This window comes from Vigna radiata, chromosome 8 (genome assembly GCF_000741045.1).
Source record: "Vigna radiata var. radiata cultivar VC1973A chromosome 8, Vradiata_ver6, whole genome shotgun sequence".
In the NCBI taxonomy this organism is placed as follows: domain Eukaryota; kingdom Viridiplantae; phylum Streptophyta; class Magnoliopsida; order Fabales; family Fabaceae; genus Vigna; species Vigna radiata.
Genome location: NC_028358.1, coordinates 26,512,830 through 26,533,979, shown reverse-complemented (window position 1 = coordinate 26,533,979; position 21,150 = coordinate 26,512,830). Strand labels below are relative to the sequence as shown.

General features: G+C 32.6%; 3 protein-coding genes across 7 annotated transcripts; all 3 read left to right on the top strand.

The window, feature by feature from the left end:
• The first annotated feature begins 1,344 nt into the window (after positions 1 to 1,344).
• Positions 1,345 to 3,423, top strand: LOC106771522 (uncharacterized isomerase BH0283). Of its 4 annotated transcripts, none has more exons than XM_014657516.2 (7): positions 1,345 to 1,462; positions 1,769 to 1,890; positions 1,964 to 2,158; positions 2,405 to 2,681; positions 2,789 to 2,934; positions 3,005 to 3,088; positions 3,162 to 3,423. In XM_014657516.2, exons 2-7 carry the CDS (start codon positions 1,861 to 1,863, stop codon positions 3,267 to 3,269), a joined length of 840 nt encoding a protein of 279 aa, XP_014513002.1. In that variant the 5' UTR covers positions 1,345 to 1,462; positions 1,769 to 1,860; the 3' UTR covers positions 3,270 to 3,423. The 4 variants fall into 4 exon arrangements, with proteins under 4 accessions (XP_014513002.1, XP_014513001.1, XP_022640474.1 ...); XM_014657515.2 differs by having other exon boundaries at positions 2,405 to 2,695; positions 2,773 to 2,934; XM_022784753.1 differs by lacking the exon at positions 1,345 to 1,462 and adding an exon at positions 1,616 to 1,630 and having other exon boundaries at positions 2,405 to 2,695; positions 2,773 to 2,934.
• An 8,698-nt stretch (positions 3,424 to 12,121) lies between these two features.
• Positions 12,122 to 14,277, top strand: LOC106771264 (uncharacterized isomerase BH0283). 2 transcript variants are annotated; one of them, XM_014657216.2, is made up of 7 exons: positions 12,125 to 12,319; positions 12,411 to 12,638; positions 12,712 to 12,766; positions 12,929 to 13,023; positions 13,285 to 13,446; positions 13,857 to 13,940; positions 14,012 to 14,277. In XM_014657216.2, the coding sequence occupies exons 1-7, from the start codon at positions 12,290 to 12,292 to the stop codon at positions 14,117 to 14,119; spliced, it is 762 nt and encodes a 253-aa protein (XP_014512702.1). In that variant the 5' UTR covers positions 12,125 to 12,289; the 3' UTR covers positions 14,120 to 14,277. The 2 variants fall into 2 exon arrangements, with proteins under 2 accessions (XP_014512701.1, XP_014512702.1); XM_014657215.2 differs by having other exon boundaries at positions 12,122 to 12,319; positions 12,712 to 13,023.
• Positions 14,278 to 16,878: 2,601 nt separating this feature from the next.
• On the top strand, positions 16,879 to 18,318 carry LOC106770429 (putative nuclease HARBI1). Its single transcript, XM_014656239.1, has 3 exons — positions 16,879 to 17,463; positions 17,555 to 17,780; positions 17,867 to 18,318. Exons 1-3 carry the CDS (start codon positions 16,879 to 16,881, stop codon positions 18,316 to 18,318), a joined length of 1,263 nt encoding a protein of 420 aa, XP_014511725.1.
• Positions 18,319 to 21,150: the final 2,832 nt, after the last annotated feature.

Sequence of the window (21,150 nt, the reverse complement as noted above, 5' to 3'; positions counted from 1 at the left end):
ATTACACATTAGATCAATTTATTCATATATTGATTTGTATTAAATGATTCTAACATTACACATTAGATCAATTTATTCATATATTGATTTGTATTTTTAACGAATATATTCTACATATTTTTATAAAATTTATCATTTATATTTTTAGATAGTCAATCCTATATTTGCAAATGCTTTATCTTTTGTATTTTTAAAAAAAATCTACTTTTCACATTTTTAGAGATATTAACTTTCTAAAACAATTTTTATTAATTTTATTCAAAACTTAATTATAAATTTAAAAATATTTTTTTTCTCAATCTCAAAATCGTTTTTAATATAATATATATTTACTAATATAAAAAAAAACAAATACTAAAGAAACATTATGTATAGGTACAAGTTTAAAATCTATTTTAATATAAGAAAATTAGATACTAGGAATTTTACCTTTTTATTCATTTTATTCCCCTAAATAATGTTATTTAGGGTTAATTTGGTAAGTTTTGTAAAAGATTCCATTTTATGCTTTTTCAAGATGGAGTATGCACATTTGATGATCTTTTATAATGATTTTGATGAGAAACCAACATTTTGGTTTGTTCGCCTTACTCCAATTACACTTACTTTCTTTGTGTAGAGATAGGATTAGTTAGTTTGAATATATTAAGGATTAAATTAAAAGATAGGAAGAGTTATTTCTAACCATTGTAATTATTTAGGATGGTAGAGTTCTACATATTGAGATATTGAGTTCTCCTAAACCAGTTGTAATGAAATATAATATATATATGGAAAATAAAATTTTAACACCATTTTGACACTGCACACGTGTCAAAATGTGGTTGGACGATTTCAAATTAAAAAGCAAACTTTGGTTTTTCTCTTCTAAATATACTCCTGTCTCAACTTTTTTAATTTGAAATCGTCCAATCACATCTTGACACGTGTGCAGTGTCAAAATAATATCAAAAAATGATGTTAAAATATCATTGTCATATATATATATATATATATATATATATATATATATATATATATATATATATTGACTTCTACCCATTTTACCTTGATCGTCGAAGAAACCTGATTAATGGAACTCGTTTTTTCGCACAACGGGAGTGAACGACAGCGACACCGAAGACACAATGCCGAGAACGAAACCCGAACTTCACACTAGCACGAGACAGTGAGACTGAAGACAGAGAAATGGAACGAAAATGGAGAAATGGATAAAAAGAGTGTTTAACTCTAATGAAACAGGACAAAGACAAACATGAAAATCAAAATTCAAATTTCATCATCAATCATGACGTCATTTATTATTTATTGAAAAAAAAAAACCAATAACATCACGCGTCATGTATCAAAATGGGATCAATGGTGTCAAAATATCTGCTTCCATTTAAGTGTGAAAGCACAATGCCTTAAGTGTTTCAATTCTCGCCTTTTCTTTTCCTTTTCATACTGTCACGTCTTCTAGGTATCATCTTCCACCTCTTTTTTCTTCTCTTTGATGTCAACCCAACAATTTTTATTACTACAACAATTTTTACCTACTGCTGTGTTTTGTAACGGGCAATTGCTTTCTACTTACATAAATGCATGGTAATCTAAAACTATTGATTTGGTTGGTGGTGTACAACTACAAGTATTCTCTTCTCTTCTACTGATGCAAGATGATATTTAGGATTTTCTCTTCATTTCATCATTTTCTATATATACTACATCAGTAATCAATAAAATATTTGGATTCTCATTATATGTTTGTTTATTTGGATTGTCGTAGAGAGAGCATGGTATATTGAAAGTGTTGGTTCTTTTATTAGTCCTCGTGGAACTCGGGGATATCGACCAATTTTTGTTGCTGACTCCAGAGAAATGGCTAAGAATCCTGTGAAATACTCTGTGGTATGTATTATGTCTTGTCTGTGAAATTAGATGTTTGTGAATTAGGTTTTTTCTTTACGTTACTATAATGCAGGTTGACGCGTTCACCGATTCAGCTTTCAAGGGAAACCCCGCAGCAGTGTGTTTCTTAGAAGAAGAAAGGAAGGAGGAGTGGTTGCAGGCGGTTGCCACCGAATTCAATGTCCCTGTCACCTGTTACTTGACTCGCATTATGGGAACTTCTAACAATCCACGTTTTCACTTCAGATATTTTACTCATCTTAACGAGGTAAACTTTTCACCCAGTATTACTTATTTAGTGCACGTTTTTCTATACTACATTATGACAAGAAACATTATCAGTAAAAGTTGTGAGGCACATGCACTCTTGATTATAACAATGCCCTTTTGGTAATAATGTTTCAACTACCGTTCTCGAAGTTTTCTCTATTCTTGTCCTGTTCGATGATGTTCAATCTATGAGCCCCACTTGGTCGCTTATATGATCTTTGAGAATCCAAACATTATTGTACAGGTTAAAATTTGTGGCCATGCCACGTTAGCGGCTGCACACAAACTATTTTCGTCTGGTTTGGTGGATACCCATATTATCGAGTTTTATACTGTATCTGGAGTAGTGACTGCCAAAAAGATCACAGCAAACTTGCAAAATGGTGCAGTGTGTGATGGATTTGATATCGAAATAGATCTTCCCGCTCACCCTATTATAGAATGCAACTTGGACGAGACTTCCCAAATTTCAGGGGCATTGAATGGTGCTTCCATTATTGATATAAAGAGGACAAAAATTGGTGATGACATACTAGTAATTCTTGCATCTTCTCTTTTCCATTTTGATTATTTCATAATTGGCATGGGTTACAGCTTGATGATTTGTCTTAGGTTGTGGTTGCATCAGGAGAAAACGTGAGAGAAGTGGAGCCTCAATTTGATGCAATAAGTAAATGTCGTGGAAGGGGGGTAATTATTTCGGGAGTTGCTCCTCCAGGGTCAGGATTTGACTTCTATAGTCGGTACTTCTGCCCAAAAGATGGAGTGAATGAGGTAATTATTATTGTTCATGTAGATAGAATAATTGAGATAATGTTAAATAATGGTATTTACTTACTTTCAGGATGAGGTGTGTGGGAGTGCACATTGTGGGTTGGCATCGTACTGGAGCAAGAAGTTGGGGAAATGTGATTTCAATGCTTATCAGGTATTTTCCTTCTCTTGTTGTGATTATCTTTGTTATGTTATGATGGCATAACAAGTAAATTTGACTTGAGCAGGTATCAAGTAGAGGAGGAATTCTCAAAATTCATTTTGATGAGAAAAGCCAAAGAGTGCTTTTGCGTGGGAAGGCCGTAACGGTGATGGAAGGCTGTGTTATGGTCTAGTTCTTTCCCTTCCACTACTTGTTCACTTCAATAAATAAACGTCTTTTCTCTTCATTATTACTTTGTTCGTATAACTTTTTTTCTTTTTTTTCTTTTAACTTTATGTATTACTTTACGATATATTTCCTTACGGGTTCTTAAGCTCCGTGGACCACCTTCATTTCCTACTACATCTTTTATTTAATAAAGATTGTATTAGTTCCATAAATAAAATCTTTCAATTATTTTAATTCATATTTTTTATCCCAATTTAAGAGTGATTTTTAAATTTAATCCACGATCATCTGAATTTATATTACTTTAAATATATTTCAATGATTTTTATCTCAAATTCAAATTCATAATTTTCCATTTTAAAGTATAATTCATATGATTAGATTTGTATTGAATATTTTTTTTTTTTAATTTTGGAAATCTAAAGTCAAGACAAGTCAGATTTAATTCAAGTTGTGAAATGTTAAGTGACATTAAGTAAGATAAGACCGCATTAAGTTAGGTTAATTTCATACAAGATCAAACCAAAATAGGTTCAAGTCATGTAAGGTTGGATCGGGTAAAGCTCAATACAAGACAAGTCAGATTGACTCACATCAAACTCCAACTATGTTAAACCTGACCTAGGTTAAGTTGGGTCAAGCCAAACCTAAGTTAGATTGGATTAAACCGAACTCAAGTTAGGTTGGATTGAATAATCTCAAGCCTAACTAAAACTATAGGTTAGGCCAAATCAAGGTTAGTCTAGCTAGGTTGGGCTCAAGTCAATTTAGATCGGGTTAGAATCGTGTCAAGTTGGTCAAATTGCATTGAGTTGGGCTCAAGTCGGGTCGAATAAAGGCCAACCCATATTAGGAGTAGTCGAGCCAAATCCAAGTCAGACTAAGAAAATAGGGCCTATGTTAAGCTAAGCCAGATCAAGCTTATTTGAGTGGGGTTGTTAACTCAGCTCAAATTCACATCAAATTAAGTAAGCTTGAGCTTAGGCCAAGTTGAGTCATCCTAGGTCCACTTAAAGTAGAATCAACACAGTCCACTTTAGGGTGAATAAACTCAAACCCAATTTGTGTTTAGTCAGGGCATACAGATATACAAGGAAGAATAAATTTGAGACCAAATTGGGCCAGGTTAGTGATGCTTGGGTTAAGCAAGGTCGAGTTGAGTTGGACAAGGCCTAGATTAAGCCAATTCAACCAAGATCCACATTTAGTTGAGTGGGCTTCAATCTACATTGGCTTAAGTCGAGGCAAAGGTCAATTGAGTTGGCTCAATCCTAGGTCAAGCTAGATTGACTTGGTCCACATCAAGTCGAGTTAGAATAAGCCATGTTAAGTTGAATTGGATCTTAACCTACTCAAACATGCTAAAGCAAGAGTGTAAGGCTCAAGTTAGGTTTTGTTAGGCTTTACCCAAGTTAGGCTGAGCCTAAGTTGGATTGAGTCAAGTCGGGTTCAAGTCAAGTTGACGTGGCTTAGGTCCATACTTAGCTAACTCAATCCAATCCTTAGTTGAGCCTAATTGACATGATCAATGTTAAGTTGAGTCAGGATGGGTCTTCGTTAAAAAATATTAGGTTAAGACCAAGTTAGGCCAAGGTAACCATGTATAAGAGATATAGGTCGAGTTTAAAAGGGAAAGCCAAGTCAAACTGAGTTGGATAAGGCTCAAGTTAGGTTGAGTGGGCCTAGGTCCATGTTACTAATAAGTCCACATCAAGCCAAATCAGTCTAGCTGAGTCAATCGAACCAAGGTCAGGAAAGGTAAAAATTAGGCTAAAGTCACATAAGGTCAAGTCAGTTCATGTCCAATATAAGTGTGGTTAGGTTGAGATGGGCCAAATAGGTTAGGTTAGGTCGAGATTGACCTAAATAGGTTATATTAGGTCGATTTGGACCTAAATAAGTTAGTTTGACTTGAACCCATTTTAACCTGGGTTTGTTATAATCAAGGCCAAATAAAGACTAAGTCGAGTTGAGTTGAAGTAAGTTTAGGTCATGTTGAAGTTTATGTTAGGCTTGGTTGGGTCTAGCCTAAGTCAGGATAGGTCAGACCACGCCTAACTCAGGTTAGACTTTAAGTCTAGCTAAACTCAAATCAGAATAGGTCAAACCTAGCTTAAGTCAAGTTAAGTCTAACCAAGTCGAATCCATGTCAAACTAGCTCTAACATGACTATGCCCTATTATGCTAGGTATAGTTGGATCAAGTCCAAATGAGGTTCATTTAAATTTAAATCTAATTTAGAAAAGTTATGCAAAATGAATTTAATATATTTTAAATTGGATTAGAAAATCCAATTCAATTTGATCAAATTAAAATATAAATGAATTTTATATTTAATTATTTTTATTGAATATATATTAAATTTAAATTGGATTTTCAAAATTTTAATTTGAAATTGTCCCTAATTATTCGTATTATATAGGTCATTACCACTGTAACTACTTTATTATCCTACTCACAATTTTAACATTATAAGAAATATATCTTAATAAAGTTTTTCATTTAAAAGATTCACTTGTCTCTTTTTCCAAAACAATAATAATACTTTTCTAACATAACCTATTTTTTCTTCTAGTGAAAAAACTTTTAATTTCATTTAAATAGACATATATAAGCTCATATAGATGAGACCAAATGTGGTATAACAACTACTTTTAAAACGTGAGGAATAATTACTTTTTGAACATTTGTATACCTTCAATAAACTTTAATCTACATACACAAATAAACCATTTGGAATATAATATGTACTTGTTAGAGCAAACATTCACCACTCTAAAGGATTTAATTGAATGTTTAAATACAAAACAACTTAAAGCTTGAAAACATGAAGAAGATTCATTTGAGAAATGTTGATCAGGTCATGAGTACATGCGCATTGTCTAACAAATGATAAAGCACTACGTGAAGTTTCATTTCGTCTGATAGACAAATAAGGATCAACGAAATAATAAGTACCAACCAAGACTTTAAGTTGACATGCATGAAAAATATTCTAAAGCTTAAGCTTGTGATGCAAAAAATGTTTTTAGCATTTAATGCCAAGAGATTCATGTCCAAAGTTCTGGTTTCATTAAAATATATTTTGAGATTTAACCTAGAGCTTAAATGTTTTTCAAATTTATCTAAAATAAGCATGTCAACTTTGGCTTAGCTATATGTCAAATACGATGTGTGCTTTTATCACTTACGATGTGTGCTAAGGAGATAAGTAATGTCAACTATTAGAGAAGTTGTGTAATGAAGAAAAAAAAATAATTTTGCATGAAGTTCGTATAATGTTTCTCTACGAAAAAGGTTGAAAGATAATAGAAGAAAGATGAAAAAGACATTCAAGTGAGCTCAAAGCTACTCAATGGACAAAAAGGGGTTTACAATGAAAACTTCTTCTCAATTTTATATAAAGACTCTTTTTGAAGAAAAACAGGAAGAAGAAGAGCTATTATTTGTAAGTGTCAACTCTGCTAAGTTTTCCATGTGTTCTAAAAGTTTTGTAAGAACATTTTTTGTGTTCAACCAAATAAACTATTTGAGAGACCTTAACCATTGTATACATTGAAAAAACACTTTTTTTTAGTGAGCTAAAATTGTGATTTGTTGATCACTTAAACCTTGCGTTTATATAAGCCAATAGTGATTTGTTAAAAGAATATTTACTTAAGCTAAAAGTGGCTTATAAAAAGAGTATTTGAACAAGGTTAATCAAGAGTTATTAAGAGCCGTAAGAATACTCATGTTAAGTTAGGATTGACTTGTTGAAAGAATACTCGGTGAGTAAAATCTTGTTTGATAATATAATATTTATTTGTGTTTCATAGTGAGTTTGCCTATTAATTAGCCAAGAACCAGATATAAACTCTATGATTAGATGAATTAGTATAACAATTCAAAGTATATTTTCTTTCCTTGACTTTTTATATTTATTTTTATAACTATTTAACAAACTTAAGAAGGAAGGAATATTTAAAATTTAACTTACAAAAATATTTTACATAATAATTATAGTTATTTTCTTATCGTTTGGTAATGTTTGCATAAATGATACATTAAAAAAAAACTCCAAAAATCTTAAAATACAATTTAACATTGTTTTTATATCTTGTTTTTCGTAATAGTTTTTTAGAGTTTTAAACACAGCTCTTCTTTTTTAAATCAAAGTTTTTTCCACTTGAAAAGATCTTGAAAAAAATTGAAATTTAGAGAAATAAACCTAATTTATCTCTTCAAAATACTAGTTGTGTGGGTCATATAATTTGCGCATTCATTATCCATGAACAATATCTTGTAATCGTTTTCATCAACAAATTACAACAAAGAACTTCTCAAATTATTCCCCGTCTTAACAATTTAAGTTTGTTGTACATGTTCATTTGTTTTTTTCATAATTTTTTTTATATGAGTAACTTGATTAAAGACCCTATATTCAATGCTCAGGTTGAATCAACACAAATTCTGCATATTATTTTAAATACAATAGAAAGATGATAAGAGAAGTTGAAATTTTAAGAATTCATAAGAGTAATTTAATTACTTAAAATTAAATAGTTTCAAATTTCATTTAAAATGTAAGAAATTCTTTCCATTTTCTTATTATTTGAAATCCATGAAATTTATCTTCAAATTCTCTATTTGACATGAAATCAATAGGATATCGTCTAGTTGGTTTTTGTTAATATGTTATTGGCCAAATTGAGATTAGAACACCATTAACGCAATATATGTTTTTTTTTTAATGGCAGCAAAAAATTCTTTTAGGTTAAAATAAACTATGATTATTTTTTCTCATAGTCTCAATCACCAAGATTGTTTGGCAATATGAATCACTATTATTTCTTTGTTTACAAATCAATGTTTTCTTTATCAACAATAATGGTTGTTAGCAACGCATGATCGATTGATTTTGGTGATATTTGCATATTTTGTTGTTAAAAAATATAAAACATGGATCAATATCTAATATAATCTTAGACATATTTACATAGAAAAAATTATTTTATGTTGTTTTTTAATATAATAATCGATTATATATGTTGAGTTTATAATCCATTATAAAGATAGACCAAACCTAAATTTTACTCAATTTTGCATATAATCAAATTATTAACCGTAGATAGTCTATTATTTCAAACTGTTTTGGAAAAACACGTCACATTTCATAAATAATCAATTATTTTAGACAATAATTGATCATATTAAGCTTATTTAAGAAAAATCTCACATTTATTAATAATTGATTGTGTTTAATAATATTTAATTATGTTGATTTAAAATGATTTTTGAGTTAAATAGAAAATATATTCATTCGATTATATTTAAACATAACTTATTAAATTAGTAAGTGGCCTCAAAACTCTTTTAAAAGAAAACTCTCTTTTTCATTATGCATTTCTTTTTTTTTTTCAAAAAAGAAAGCATTATTATTTTTAAAAGAGACAATGTCATATGTTACTTATTGTTTGGAAGATGATCATGCTATAGATTTTTCATTTTATAATTAGTCACAGATATCTATCTTTTATATTTCTTGTCATTTGATTTTATCAGTACAGCTAATTGAGTATATTCATAAACTTTGTAAATCTTTTTAAAATATGTTTCAAGGAGTGAATTATATATATATATATATATATATATATATAATTCTACTTACATATAATTAAAAAATCCATATAAAATTGTTTGGATTAATTAACTATAATTTAAAAAGAATCTAACAAGTATAAAAAAAACTTATGTATTTTTTTGATATTTTTTTGTATATTTTTGGAGTTCATAAATTGTTCATCACTTTATAATAATCTTTTTTTGACAATTTATAAAAGGTTTTCTAAATTATTTTTAGTTGTTTTCTTATCTATGTGAATCCAAGTTTGTCATATTTATTTCTTCAACTAAGGCTAATCAGGTTTTTAAGGCTAATAATGTCAACCACATTTTTTTTACGTTAATAAAACTATTTTTCGACCAATGTAATTCAAGGTTTTTTAATCAATTTTTACATAAGATACTCTTTAATTGGCATTTTTATCTTGTAATGTAGGCTAGTGATATTTTTATCTAATTGAATTTTGTAGAAATTTTCTCAGCTAATATTGGTAAGACTATTTTTAAGTGGATGTCGATAAGATTTTTTTTCTTTTTTGGGTTAAAGTTTGTAGTAATTTTTTTTTCAATGTTGGACAAATTATTTTGTTTCTCGATCAAGATGGCTAGTGATATTTGACGACAATTGAAATGCTTTATGCAAAATAAGAAAAATAAAATTTAATATATACAATTTTTTTTATCTAAACCAAACATTTAAATAATTAAACAATCTAAAATGAAAAAAATTTGAAATTTAATATATTTTAATTTTTAAAAATGATTAAATTTCCTATAAAATAACAATAAAATTCTTGTTAGCATATTAAAAGTATAATATATAGAAAAATTATAACACCCTTAATAAGAAGAAACAACAAATTGTTACTAAACTAAAAATAAATATTGGGAGATCACGCCTATAACTAAATTTACAAATAGGATGAAAAGATTGCATAACATTATCATAGGGTAAATAGTGGATTAGTATAACAAGTATATTAACATGTTTACTTTTCAGTACGATAAGAAAAACCACTATAGTCTTAGTGCAACAACTCTAATTTTATTAATTTTATTTAAAATGAGTAGGTTAATATAATTGAATATGCATTTGATATTTAGTAATTAACACATATATTTATTAAATTAAAGAGAAAATTAAAGCTAATGTAAGAATTTAAAATTTAAAAAATAACCCAACAAAGACAAATTTTAAGATTAATTACATATTATTTTGACTTTTTTTATCTTTAAACAACACGTATCCATTATTAAAAATCAAACACGTATTATATAACCTAACCATTAATAAAACTAAAACAAAATAAATAAAATTACTTTGTTTAAAAGTTAAATATATTTTTAGTCCTTAAATTATTATGCCTTTTTTTTATTTTCGTTTTTCTTCCAAACTTTAATCCATTTTTGTTTTTTTCCTTTTAAAATGTTGATTTAGTTTATCATGATCAATGACTAGATTTTTTTCTTTCTGGACATGGCAAACACTTTGCCACCTTTTAAGACATGTGTACTATGTCCTAAGGTTGGTGAGATGATTTAATGACATACAGTGTGTCACATTTCTAGCTTGGTAAGGTTGACAAAACATTAGTACTATGTTTTCAAGTTGGCAAAACATATGAGTAGTTCGATGGAAAGTCTAGATAGCTTGGTAAGGTGAATGGAGAATTCAATAGCTCGATGGAAAGTTTGAATAGCTTGGATAGCACCTTATCGAGCTCTCTAAACTTCTAACTGAGCTATTTGAGTTTTTCATTCACTTTACTAAGCTATCTTGACTTTTCACCAAAATATATAAGTTCTGCATTCACCTTACCAGACTGTATAGACTTTCTATTGAGTTATCCAAATATCTTGTTGACCTTACCAGACTAGAGATCTAACACACTATTTGCGACCAAGCTATTTTGTTGACCTTGAGTCACAATACACATGTCTTAATCGGTTTAGGATATAACACACCGTTTGTCACGTTAGAAAAAACTAAAATTATTGATTAAGAAGAAGTAAGTATCTGACTTTTCAAGAAAACAAAAACAAAAACAAATTAAAGTTTAAAAAATAAGCAAAACAAAAAACGATTATAATTTTAAAAAAAACATATTTAATCCTTAAAAGTATGTTATTATTTATTTTTCTTTTAGTCTTTTAATATATATTATTTAATTCGATTCTAACCAAAAGTATAATGAAAAATCATAGAAAAAAAGTGAAAGAAAAGAAAACGTGAGAATTAATGAAACGAATAAAAAAAATGAAAAAACATGAAAACAAAATATATATATATATATATATATATATATATATATATATATATATATATATATATATATAATGCTTCGGTTGTTGTATCTCTTCCTAAACAAATAGTACAGTCATATCACGGTCCATAAATATGTTTTGCAATACCAATTTAATGTAACTAACTTTAACATATGTGTATTCAGCCATGCTTAGTCTAACTCCTCTTTCAAGTCACCAATGTGAGGGACGTTCAAATTGTTCTGGTTCAAAACTTTTTATGATAGAAGAAAGAAAGGAAGGGACTGCAACACACCACATTGGACTGGAAGCTATGCTACGAGAGAAACGCGATGGAAGCAATGTGCCAAAGAAAAATGGCCAAAATAATACAAAATTAGTATTTAGCCTACTTGGTTTCTCACTTACTAAATCATTAAATCCACGTGACTATGGTTTTTTTTTTTTCTTCCTATTACTGATCATATTTCACTCATTCCTTCACCCTCAAACTCTCAAACCCTTCGACTCACACCTTTTCTCCCTCTCAAACTAAAAAATGTCGCCGTTGTCGACAATTCAAAAATTATGACCCAATTGAGACAGTTCAAAACTTGATAACCAAACTGAAATTTTCATACAAACATAAGGACCAAGAGAGAGATTAATCCTAAAATAAAAAAATCATCTCAATATCAATTAACGAGACAACTTAACGGTTAGGGTAAAATGTGTACATTTTTACAAAAATTATGACTTAATTAAAACAGTTCAAAACTTGACAACCAAACTAAAATTTACACACAAATATACGAGCAATGGAGGTATGCATTTTTCAAATTCAATATGATTCATACTCGTAATAGGCCATATTGACCTCCGGTTGTAACCCACCATTTTGAGAGTTTCGAACAAAGTGTAAGATAGAGTTTCACTTTCAATTTTATAATTTTTTATCCAGGCCGATGACCCAAAGGCAGGCTGTAAAAATTTGTAAGATAAAAATGTTAGTCAACATATCATTTTCGAAGCGGATTGCAATCATTTTCTTTTTCGGTGGCTGCTAGAGCGTTGACCAGTTTAACAGTTCAGGCTAGAGAACTGATAACGCTGTTTCTTCTTCTCTGTGCTGCGTTAGAAATTCTATCGTGTTCTTTTGTGTGGCGTGTCTTCTATATGGCAAAGAAACCTGTCAAATACTTTGTGGTATGTTGGTGTGTTTGTTGTTAATTGTTATTAGTGTATCGTTATAAATTAGGTTGTCTGGTAAAATCGACTTGTCTGAGTTTATAAACAGGTCGACGCATTCACTGATGTACCATTCAAAGGGAACCCCGCAGCAGTGTGTTTCCTAGAGGAAGAGGAAGAGAGGAGCGACCACTGGTTGCAAGCTGTAGCCGCTGAGTTCAACATCTCTCAGACTTGTTTCTTAACCCGGATTGTTGACTCTGATACCTCTCTTGACTCTCTCAATGCCACCTCTAATCCCCGTTTTCGCCTCAGATGGTTTACTCCTATTACTGAGGTCAGTTTTCTCAAATTAGACCAAATGCTTTGGTGGAACCATTAATAACATTATCTGGGTCACCCTTATGCAGGTTAAACTTTGTGGCCATGCCACATTAGCTGCTGCACACACACTCTTTTCATCTGGTTTGTTGCATACCAATATTATTGAATTCGTAACGCTATCTGGGCTATTAACTGCAAAATTAATCCCAGCAATCAATATCTCCAGTGCCTCAAACTTGCAAAATGGCGAAACCGATGATGGGTTTTACATTGAATTGGATTTTCCTGCTGATCCTGTAACAGATTTCAACTTGGATCAAACATCACTAGTTTCTGGGGCCTTGATAGGTGCTTCCATAATTGATATAAGGAGGACCCAAGTTACAGATGACTTACTTGTAATTCTTAAATCTTCTCTCTTCCATATTTACTACACACATGATAAATATTTCCCATAAAACAGAATATCCTTGCGTATGAGGAAGACCATATTTTCGTCATTATATTTAGATGCTCATTTATACCATCAGCTAACCTGCTTGATTAATGAAGAACAAATGTATTATACATCTCATGTTACTTTTCTCTGCAAAGTAGCTAGTGAGTGTTTTGTGCAATTGGTGCGAACTGAACATTATGAGACTTATTTAATTTCCTAGGTAGTTGTCAAATCTGGGGAAAATGTCACAGAAGTAAAGCCACAGCTCGATGCAATAGTTAAATGTCCCGGAAGGGGAATAATTGTTTCGGGGATCGCTCCTCCGGGATCTGGATTTGACTTCTACAGTCGATTCTTCTGCCCGAAATTTGGAATCAATGAGGTATGTGGCTGAGATATTATGATTGTTATATTATATTTCTCTACTTGCATTGGTGAGTTCTGCTTAATAATTTTGCCGTAACTATAGACAGCCCAGCTAAGGTAAAGTATAGATTGATTTTGAACTCAACCATACTTTGCAATTTTTGAACTGCATAATCCGTTAAAACTCTTGTTCTATTTCCTGTTGTTTTACCCTAATGCTATATAACACGTATCATATCTGGGATCTAATTTCACTTTTAATTAAACAAAGGAACTTTGGATCAAGATACAGACTATTTTTACAAGGTCCACAGTTAGGTCACTTGGTGGAATGGGAAGGATATTAAAAGCAAAAGAAATCTTCATTGAAGTTCATTTTATCAAAAGTAGAATAAATGAGATAACTTTACTGGTTTTAACTTTCAGGATCCTGCTTGTGGGACTGCACATTGTTCCTTAGCATGCTACTGGAGCAAGAAGCTGGGGAAATATGATTTGAAGGCTTATCAGGTACTCTCCTTTCTCTCGTTGGGATTATCTGTCTCATTGTCATACTAATATGTAGATTACAATTCTAACAGGCATCACCCAGAGGAGCAATTTTCAATATTAGTTTAGATGAGCAGAACCAAAGAGTACTTTTGCGTGGGAAAGCAGTTACAGTGATGGAAGGGTGTGTTCTGGCCTAGTTTTATTTATACAATTGCAGATTATGTAACCAGAATTGAAATGGGAGTACTGAAGTTTTTATGATGCATTATCCCAGCAAATCTGTGTATGATACAGTTACCCACAAGCCTGATTGTGTTTGTGAAGTTTAATAATGCAGGTACTGGTTACATTGACAGAGAGGAGATTTGATAACATAAAAGACAGACCATCTGTAGTAATTATAAAGCCTTCACCATCACAGATTTCAAAAGAAAACAAAAAATATAAAACATGGAAACATAGTAACAAACATGATACTAAAACTTCAACACAAATGTTTTGATAATTGTTCAAAAAATGGATCACATTTCATATAATATATGGACCAACTCGATAAAAGTTAAAAAGAAGAGTGAGAAAGGTCGTGAATTCAATTCTTTCCTAACATTTGAAAGATATAAAATCCATTTAACACTCTGTTTGCTTGAGGGTATTACCCTGTAGCGAAGATTTGAGAGGATGGAATTGAGAGATCCCTTCTGTTCGCTTGAGGGTATTAGCGCTGATTTGAGCTGATTTTTATCAGCTGATTCAAGGGATGCCAGTGAAAAATACATCCCGCAAATGTGAGAAGATTTGCGGTGATTTGTTTTACAAAGACGCTAATGCCCCTCAACTTTCACTGTAATTCCAACATAAAAAATGGCTTTTAAACATAAAAATTAAGCCTCAGTTATTTCCATTGCACTGTGCTTTCATGAGACTTTCTACTGCAGCCATGTGATAACCCAGTCTCGGCGTGCACTTCTTTCTTTTCTACCATGCTTTGCAGCCCTTTGCAGTGAGATTCTCTGCTTGACAACACTAGTCACTGCATGCACTGCAAAGAGAGAATCCTGGCATTTGAATTTCAAAACAAAGCTTTTCTGTTTTGACCAGAAAGCCCATTATAACACGGTCCTTTGGTAGATAAGTTTGGTGTGTGTATTAACTCATGCAACTCATTACATACAGAGCTAGAGAGATTCTGTGAGAAGCTTTGCGAGTCGTGGTGAACTTTGGGCTTGGCAGTGACGACGAGCAGGAGAGGAGAGGTATGGTTTCTATCCATTTTTCATCTTATGAACATTGTAGTACTGCCATGCAACTCGATGAGGAAGAAGAACAGTGTTGATGATGAAGAACGGTGTTGATGAAGACGACGAAGACGATGCAGATCACGCCATGGAAGGAGGAAGATGCAGTGACGCGTCTGTATCCGGATCGGAGACGCTGGTATCCGGATCCAGCATGCTGAACGAGTTGCAGAGCTGCCATATCCGAATACAAGGTGACGGATCCGGATCCACCTTCTTCAACAAAAACAATGGCAGACGTATCCGGATACGACTTATGCAGGATTTGTGGTATCCGGATCGAGGCAACAGAGAAAGCTTTGTTCCGACGACCTTGGTTGCAGGCAGGGAGTATATGTGACCCTCTTGTCGGACTAAGGACCCTATGAGAGCGTCGTTGTGGTTGGAGGTGGAAGCTTCTTCGTTCACGTGAGAGGACCATGGCGTCCTTGTGGTTGTGATGTATTGGCATTTGAGGATCCAAACAGTGGTGCGTCCAACGTGCATGGGAGGCATGGAGAAGACGATGCAGGTAGGTTACGATTCACATGGAGGGAGACGATGTGTAGCATGGAGAAGAAGTGTGTGCGGTGGACGACAGGGTGATGCGTATGGAGGTGGAGAGGAGGACGACCACGGTTGTCTGGAATTAATTTGGCAAAGTTTTGGAATGATTTCAGAGTACCAGGAGAGTAACATGGACATCAACATTTGCTTTTATTTTGCCAGACTAACCATAACCATTTGTATGTTTTGCAGGTTTTTATAACCAAAAGGTGCATCTGGTGAGCTACAAGTTTTTGGTATAGTGATTTGTTTGTGCACTTTCAATTGTTGAAAATTTTTTGACATGAACTGCATGTGGTTCATGGTTTCCGTGGTGAGAATAACACCAATTTTTGTTATGTGCAGAAGTGTTTTTGGTCTTTGTAGTGGTTTCTGGATCTGGTCATCTTCCAAAAGAGGCATTTCTTGGTATAAAATTGTCAAAGATATTGTACATATTTTTAATATATTTTAAACCATCCTATACATTGTAACTTATTTGTGTAAATTTTTTTTACAGGTTGGTTTTGGTATTGTGAGTAATTTTATTTCAATATTAGCAAGTGAAAGTAGTATCTTATTGGGATATAAGTGTCACTGGCAGCTGAGTATTGGAAAAAAATCTTGCTTTTAATCTTGCTTCAAACCTTCATAAGTTACTTCAAGAGGTACGTTTCATATTACGTTATTTAATTAATAAGAATGAATGTGTGGTTTTTGTTGTTCATGTATGTATTTTGTTTAATTATTATATGAAATTGCATGAATATTTTTAATTAGGAAATGATTATAGGAATATTAAAATTTAATGATATTGTGTTTATAAACTTTTGTTTAAGTTGTGAAATTGTATGTATTTGGTTAAGTAAATATAGATGGAAGAAAAATTACATTTATGAAAATATAATGTATTATGTTTATTGTTTTTTATAACATATTATATCAATATACAATGTTGTATGTTTATGTAATGTAATAATGTATTATTGTATAATATTTATTTCATGTATAAACTAGTATAATAATTGTTTATTATATCAACATATGATGTATNAATGTATGAATGAGGTTTGTTTAATGAATAAGTGAATGTATGATTTTAATTATAGTATGTATATTTGGTTAAGTAAATATAGATGGAAGAAGAATTAGATTTATCATCTTTGGAGGCTGAAGATATAGATGATGATGTGCTTGGCGTAGATTTCAATATTATATCAATTATACGAAGACACTTAGAAATAACTACTGCTTTAGCTGCGGTAACAATGTTATGCATTGTTGCACACGCGTTGAATATCTTGGAAATGTACTGGAGTGATTCCACTAGTGTAAGTATTTCCCTACCAGAAAGAGATCGTCGTAGGGAGAAATTAATGTCATATCTAGTGCACACAAATCGGTCTCGCGACATTATTAGGATGGGTCCAGAGGCATTTATTAAACTTTGTGAAAGAATAAGATCAACTGGGTTAGTTAAGGACGCAATTCGGTCGACAGTGGAGCAACAAGTGGCTCAATTTCTTCATATCATTGGCCATAATGTTAAGAATCGAAGTGTAGGTTTTTTCTTCCATCGATCGGGCTCGACGGTTAGCAGACACTTTCACAATGTCTTGGGTGCAGTTATAAGTTTGGAATCTGAATTTCTTATTCAACCCTTAGGAAATGAGGTTCAACCATATATCTTCAATAACAATCGATTTTACTCGTACTTTAAGGTACTGATTTAAAAACATTTCTTCATGTTGTTAAATGAAAGAATGATGACAATTATAGACTTTTATCATCTCTTCCTATTTGTATGTTCAGGATTGTTTGGGGGCCATTGACGGTACTCATGTTCGTGTGAAGGTGGCAAGATCTGATGCTCCTAGATTTCGAGGAAGAAAAGATTGGCCAACTCAAAATGTGTTCGCCGCGTGTGATTTTGACATGAAATTCACATACGTTCTTGCTGGGTGGGAAGGCACTGCATCGGATTCGAGAATTTTAAAAAATGCTCTTGATCGAGATGATCCGTTGGTTATACCGCAAGGTCAGCGTGGAAGTTATCGAAGTTCATGACTAAATGACTATATATGTTAACAATGACTAAATTGTTCTACGTGTTCAAAATTGTAGGAAAATACTACCTCGGTGATGCTGGATTTATGTTGAAAAGCACAGTTTTGACTCCATATAGAGGCGTCAGATATCACCTTAAGGAATATACACGCAGAGGACCACAAAATGCACGCGAGTTGTTTAATCATCGACATTCATCGTTGAGAAATGTTATTGAAAGAACTTTTGGGGTGTTGAAAAAAAGATTCCCTATCATTGCAAGTGGCACTGAACCACACTATGATTTGGAGACGATGACAGAGATTATCTTAGCATGTTGTATCTTACACAACATCCTGCGAAGCGTGGATAATGATGACTCCTTACTTGATGAAGTTGATAATGAGATCAATGAAAGAGAAGAGCATAATGTTTCATCGTCTCAAGTTAGGGAAGAGGATCATAGGATGGGTACTAGTATTAGGGATGCCATAGCTGATCATATGTGGCGAGATTATCNNAACTCTTAGTTATTTTACTATTATTGTATTTGTCTGCCTATTTGCTGTTTGTTGTATGACNATGAAATTATATTATGGATGTTTATTATTCAATTCTAAATATTTTGTTAATAAAGTAGGTCAACAATGAATAGAGGTAAGGCAATCGCCACTGAGTCCTCCGTTCCAACCAGAGAGTTTATAAAATGGACTGAGGATATGGACGCACGTCTGCTTCACTGTATGATTGACGAATCAAGAATCGGTAATAGGGTTGATGGGAGTTGGACATCCCAAGCGTATACTAACATTGTTGATCACTTACATGTCTTTGGGTATGTTGCTATTACAAAAAATAATGTGAAAAACCGTCAGAAAGTCTTGAAAGATAAATGGCGTGAGGTTCATGACCTTTTTTCTGGATTAAGCGGCTTTGCTTGGAACCCCATTACTATGCGATTTGATGCGGAGGACGAGGTTTGGATGGACCTCATTCAGGTATATTAAAAGAAGTACAAAGTGCAACATATGTTTTATATATGAAAATATGTAAAAAAATATTCCTAATGTTTATTGTGCAGTCGAGGCCAACTGCCGCAAAGTGGAGAGTGAACAATATCTGCCATTACGATTTAATGGTGGAGTTATGGGCTGCGGATCGAGCTACAAGGAGTGCTGTTAGGACAGCTCGTCAAATTCGTCGAGGGCGGGATGCGCCTCGTGTTAATGTTGATCTCAACCATAATGTTGAGTACACTCCTGAGTAGCCTGACTGGATGGGTTATAGAGACTCAACTCCCCCATCACCTCCTCCTTCTGTTGATGAATATAGTACAGGTGGGACTCAATCTGTGCCTTCAGTCCCATCCGGTGGGACTTCATCCTCAAGAGGTTCGAAAAGGAAGGCACCTACGACGGATGTTCTTGAAGCCCAATTTGAGAAGTTCACTACCAGCTTGGACGGTTTCACCAATGTCCTGAGTTCATCAAATGTTCATTTTGGTACTATTTCTAATGCAGCCGTGGAACAAGTAACAACTATGAAAGAACGCAATGAAATACTACGTCGTACCACAAACTACACCTACACTGAAGCTGACATTTATAACATGCTGAGTGGTATGAACATAGCTGATGAATCTTTGTTGGACCAATGCTATGACTACTTATGTGAAAAGCCCAAATGTGTTAAGAAGTTGATGGGACTTCCACGACACAAACGGTGGAATAAATTATGTCAAATGAAGTCCCGTGGTGAACTTTAGGCTTGGTTATCTGACTACTTCTGATAATGATCTTTATTATGTAATGTACTTGGAATGTATTTATGACTTTATGATTTGGATGTATGACTATGTGACATTATTGTTATGGTATTTATGTAATGGTTTGACCTTGCTTTTCGATCATTTCTTAATTTTAATACTTTGTTATCAATAACCAAAATATTCTACACATGATGTTTTGTTGAAGAAATTCTTAAATGGCCTCTTCATCTACCAAAAGGCCTAGAAAAAGCCGCAAGGGAAAAGAAACTCAAAATGTGGCAGAAGATGCAGGTGATATCAGAGCATTTCATGAAGAACAATTAGATCAGCGTCGTTTTTTCACTCACAGTCATCAAATGGAAAACTATGCAACTGATTTCTACACTAGGAATATTGTTCTTCCAAAAATAATGAATTTTGAATCTTTTGCTGGTTCTGGATTACTTTTCCAACATAATCTTCTATTTCAAGGGGTGGTGGAATTCCTTACATTGCAGGGACCCTTTTATCCAGACTTAATCAAAGTGTTTTACTCAAATCTGAAGATTTCTGGAAATGGATATTTGGTCAGTGAGGTGAACAAAACACGAATTAGATTGAAACCTGCTGATTGGTTGAATNTTGCTAATATGAAATATGAGGGCCAAAAGTTGTCTTTTTCAAATATCCCAGATGACTTTCACTATGATCGGGAGATGACATTAGCTACTATGGTTAGACCAGAAATGCAAGGTCAACGTGTTAAAACAGTTGGGTNTTTGAATATTAATGATAGACTTCTGCATTATGTTATTGTGCACATGCTGACTCCACGACCTGCAAATTTTGCAAAGGTATTGCAAGAGGATATCTTCATGATATGACTGATTAAAAATAATGTAGCTCTCAATTGGCCTTATCACATCATGCAACATATGCTTAAATGCAAGGCCAGTGACACACCCCTACCATATGGCGTCCTCATCACACAGATAATGCAATATTGTGGAGTACATGTTGATGGTGATGCCAACAGTCATATTGGGCCAAGACATTATTTCTCCATTAATTCTTTAAAGAGATTGAACATTGTTAAAGTGAATGGTGTTTGGCAACACGATGATGGCGATGATGAAGAAGAAGACCAACCACAACAACATCACAACCCTGTGCAACCTCCTGCACAATTTTCAAATCCTAATATGATGAATCAAATATGGGAGGGGGTACAAGACTTGCAATAGAGAATGCAGGGGATGAAACAAATGCAAGTGCGGGTTGAACGTATTGAAGATAACTTGGCAAACCTATCCCTTGACATGAATCGCCAATTTGCTCANCTTAATCAGAATGTTAATTTAATTCTTCACAATTTAGATGATTAAGTCCNTTACTNTACTCAGAATGCATTACATGACTTAAGTGTGTTAATTTCACTTATTTGTTTGAAGACTTATGCATTTTACCTTATTTTTGAATGTTATTATCTTTGACATGAATTTCCTTACTTTTATTTATTGCTCAATGAAATGAACTGCAAAACAGATGGATTCTCGAATGATGGATGAAATTATAGATGAAGTGCAAGAATTAATTAATGAAGGAAGAAGACTAT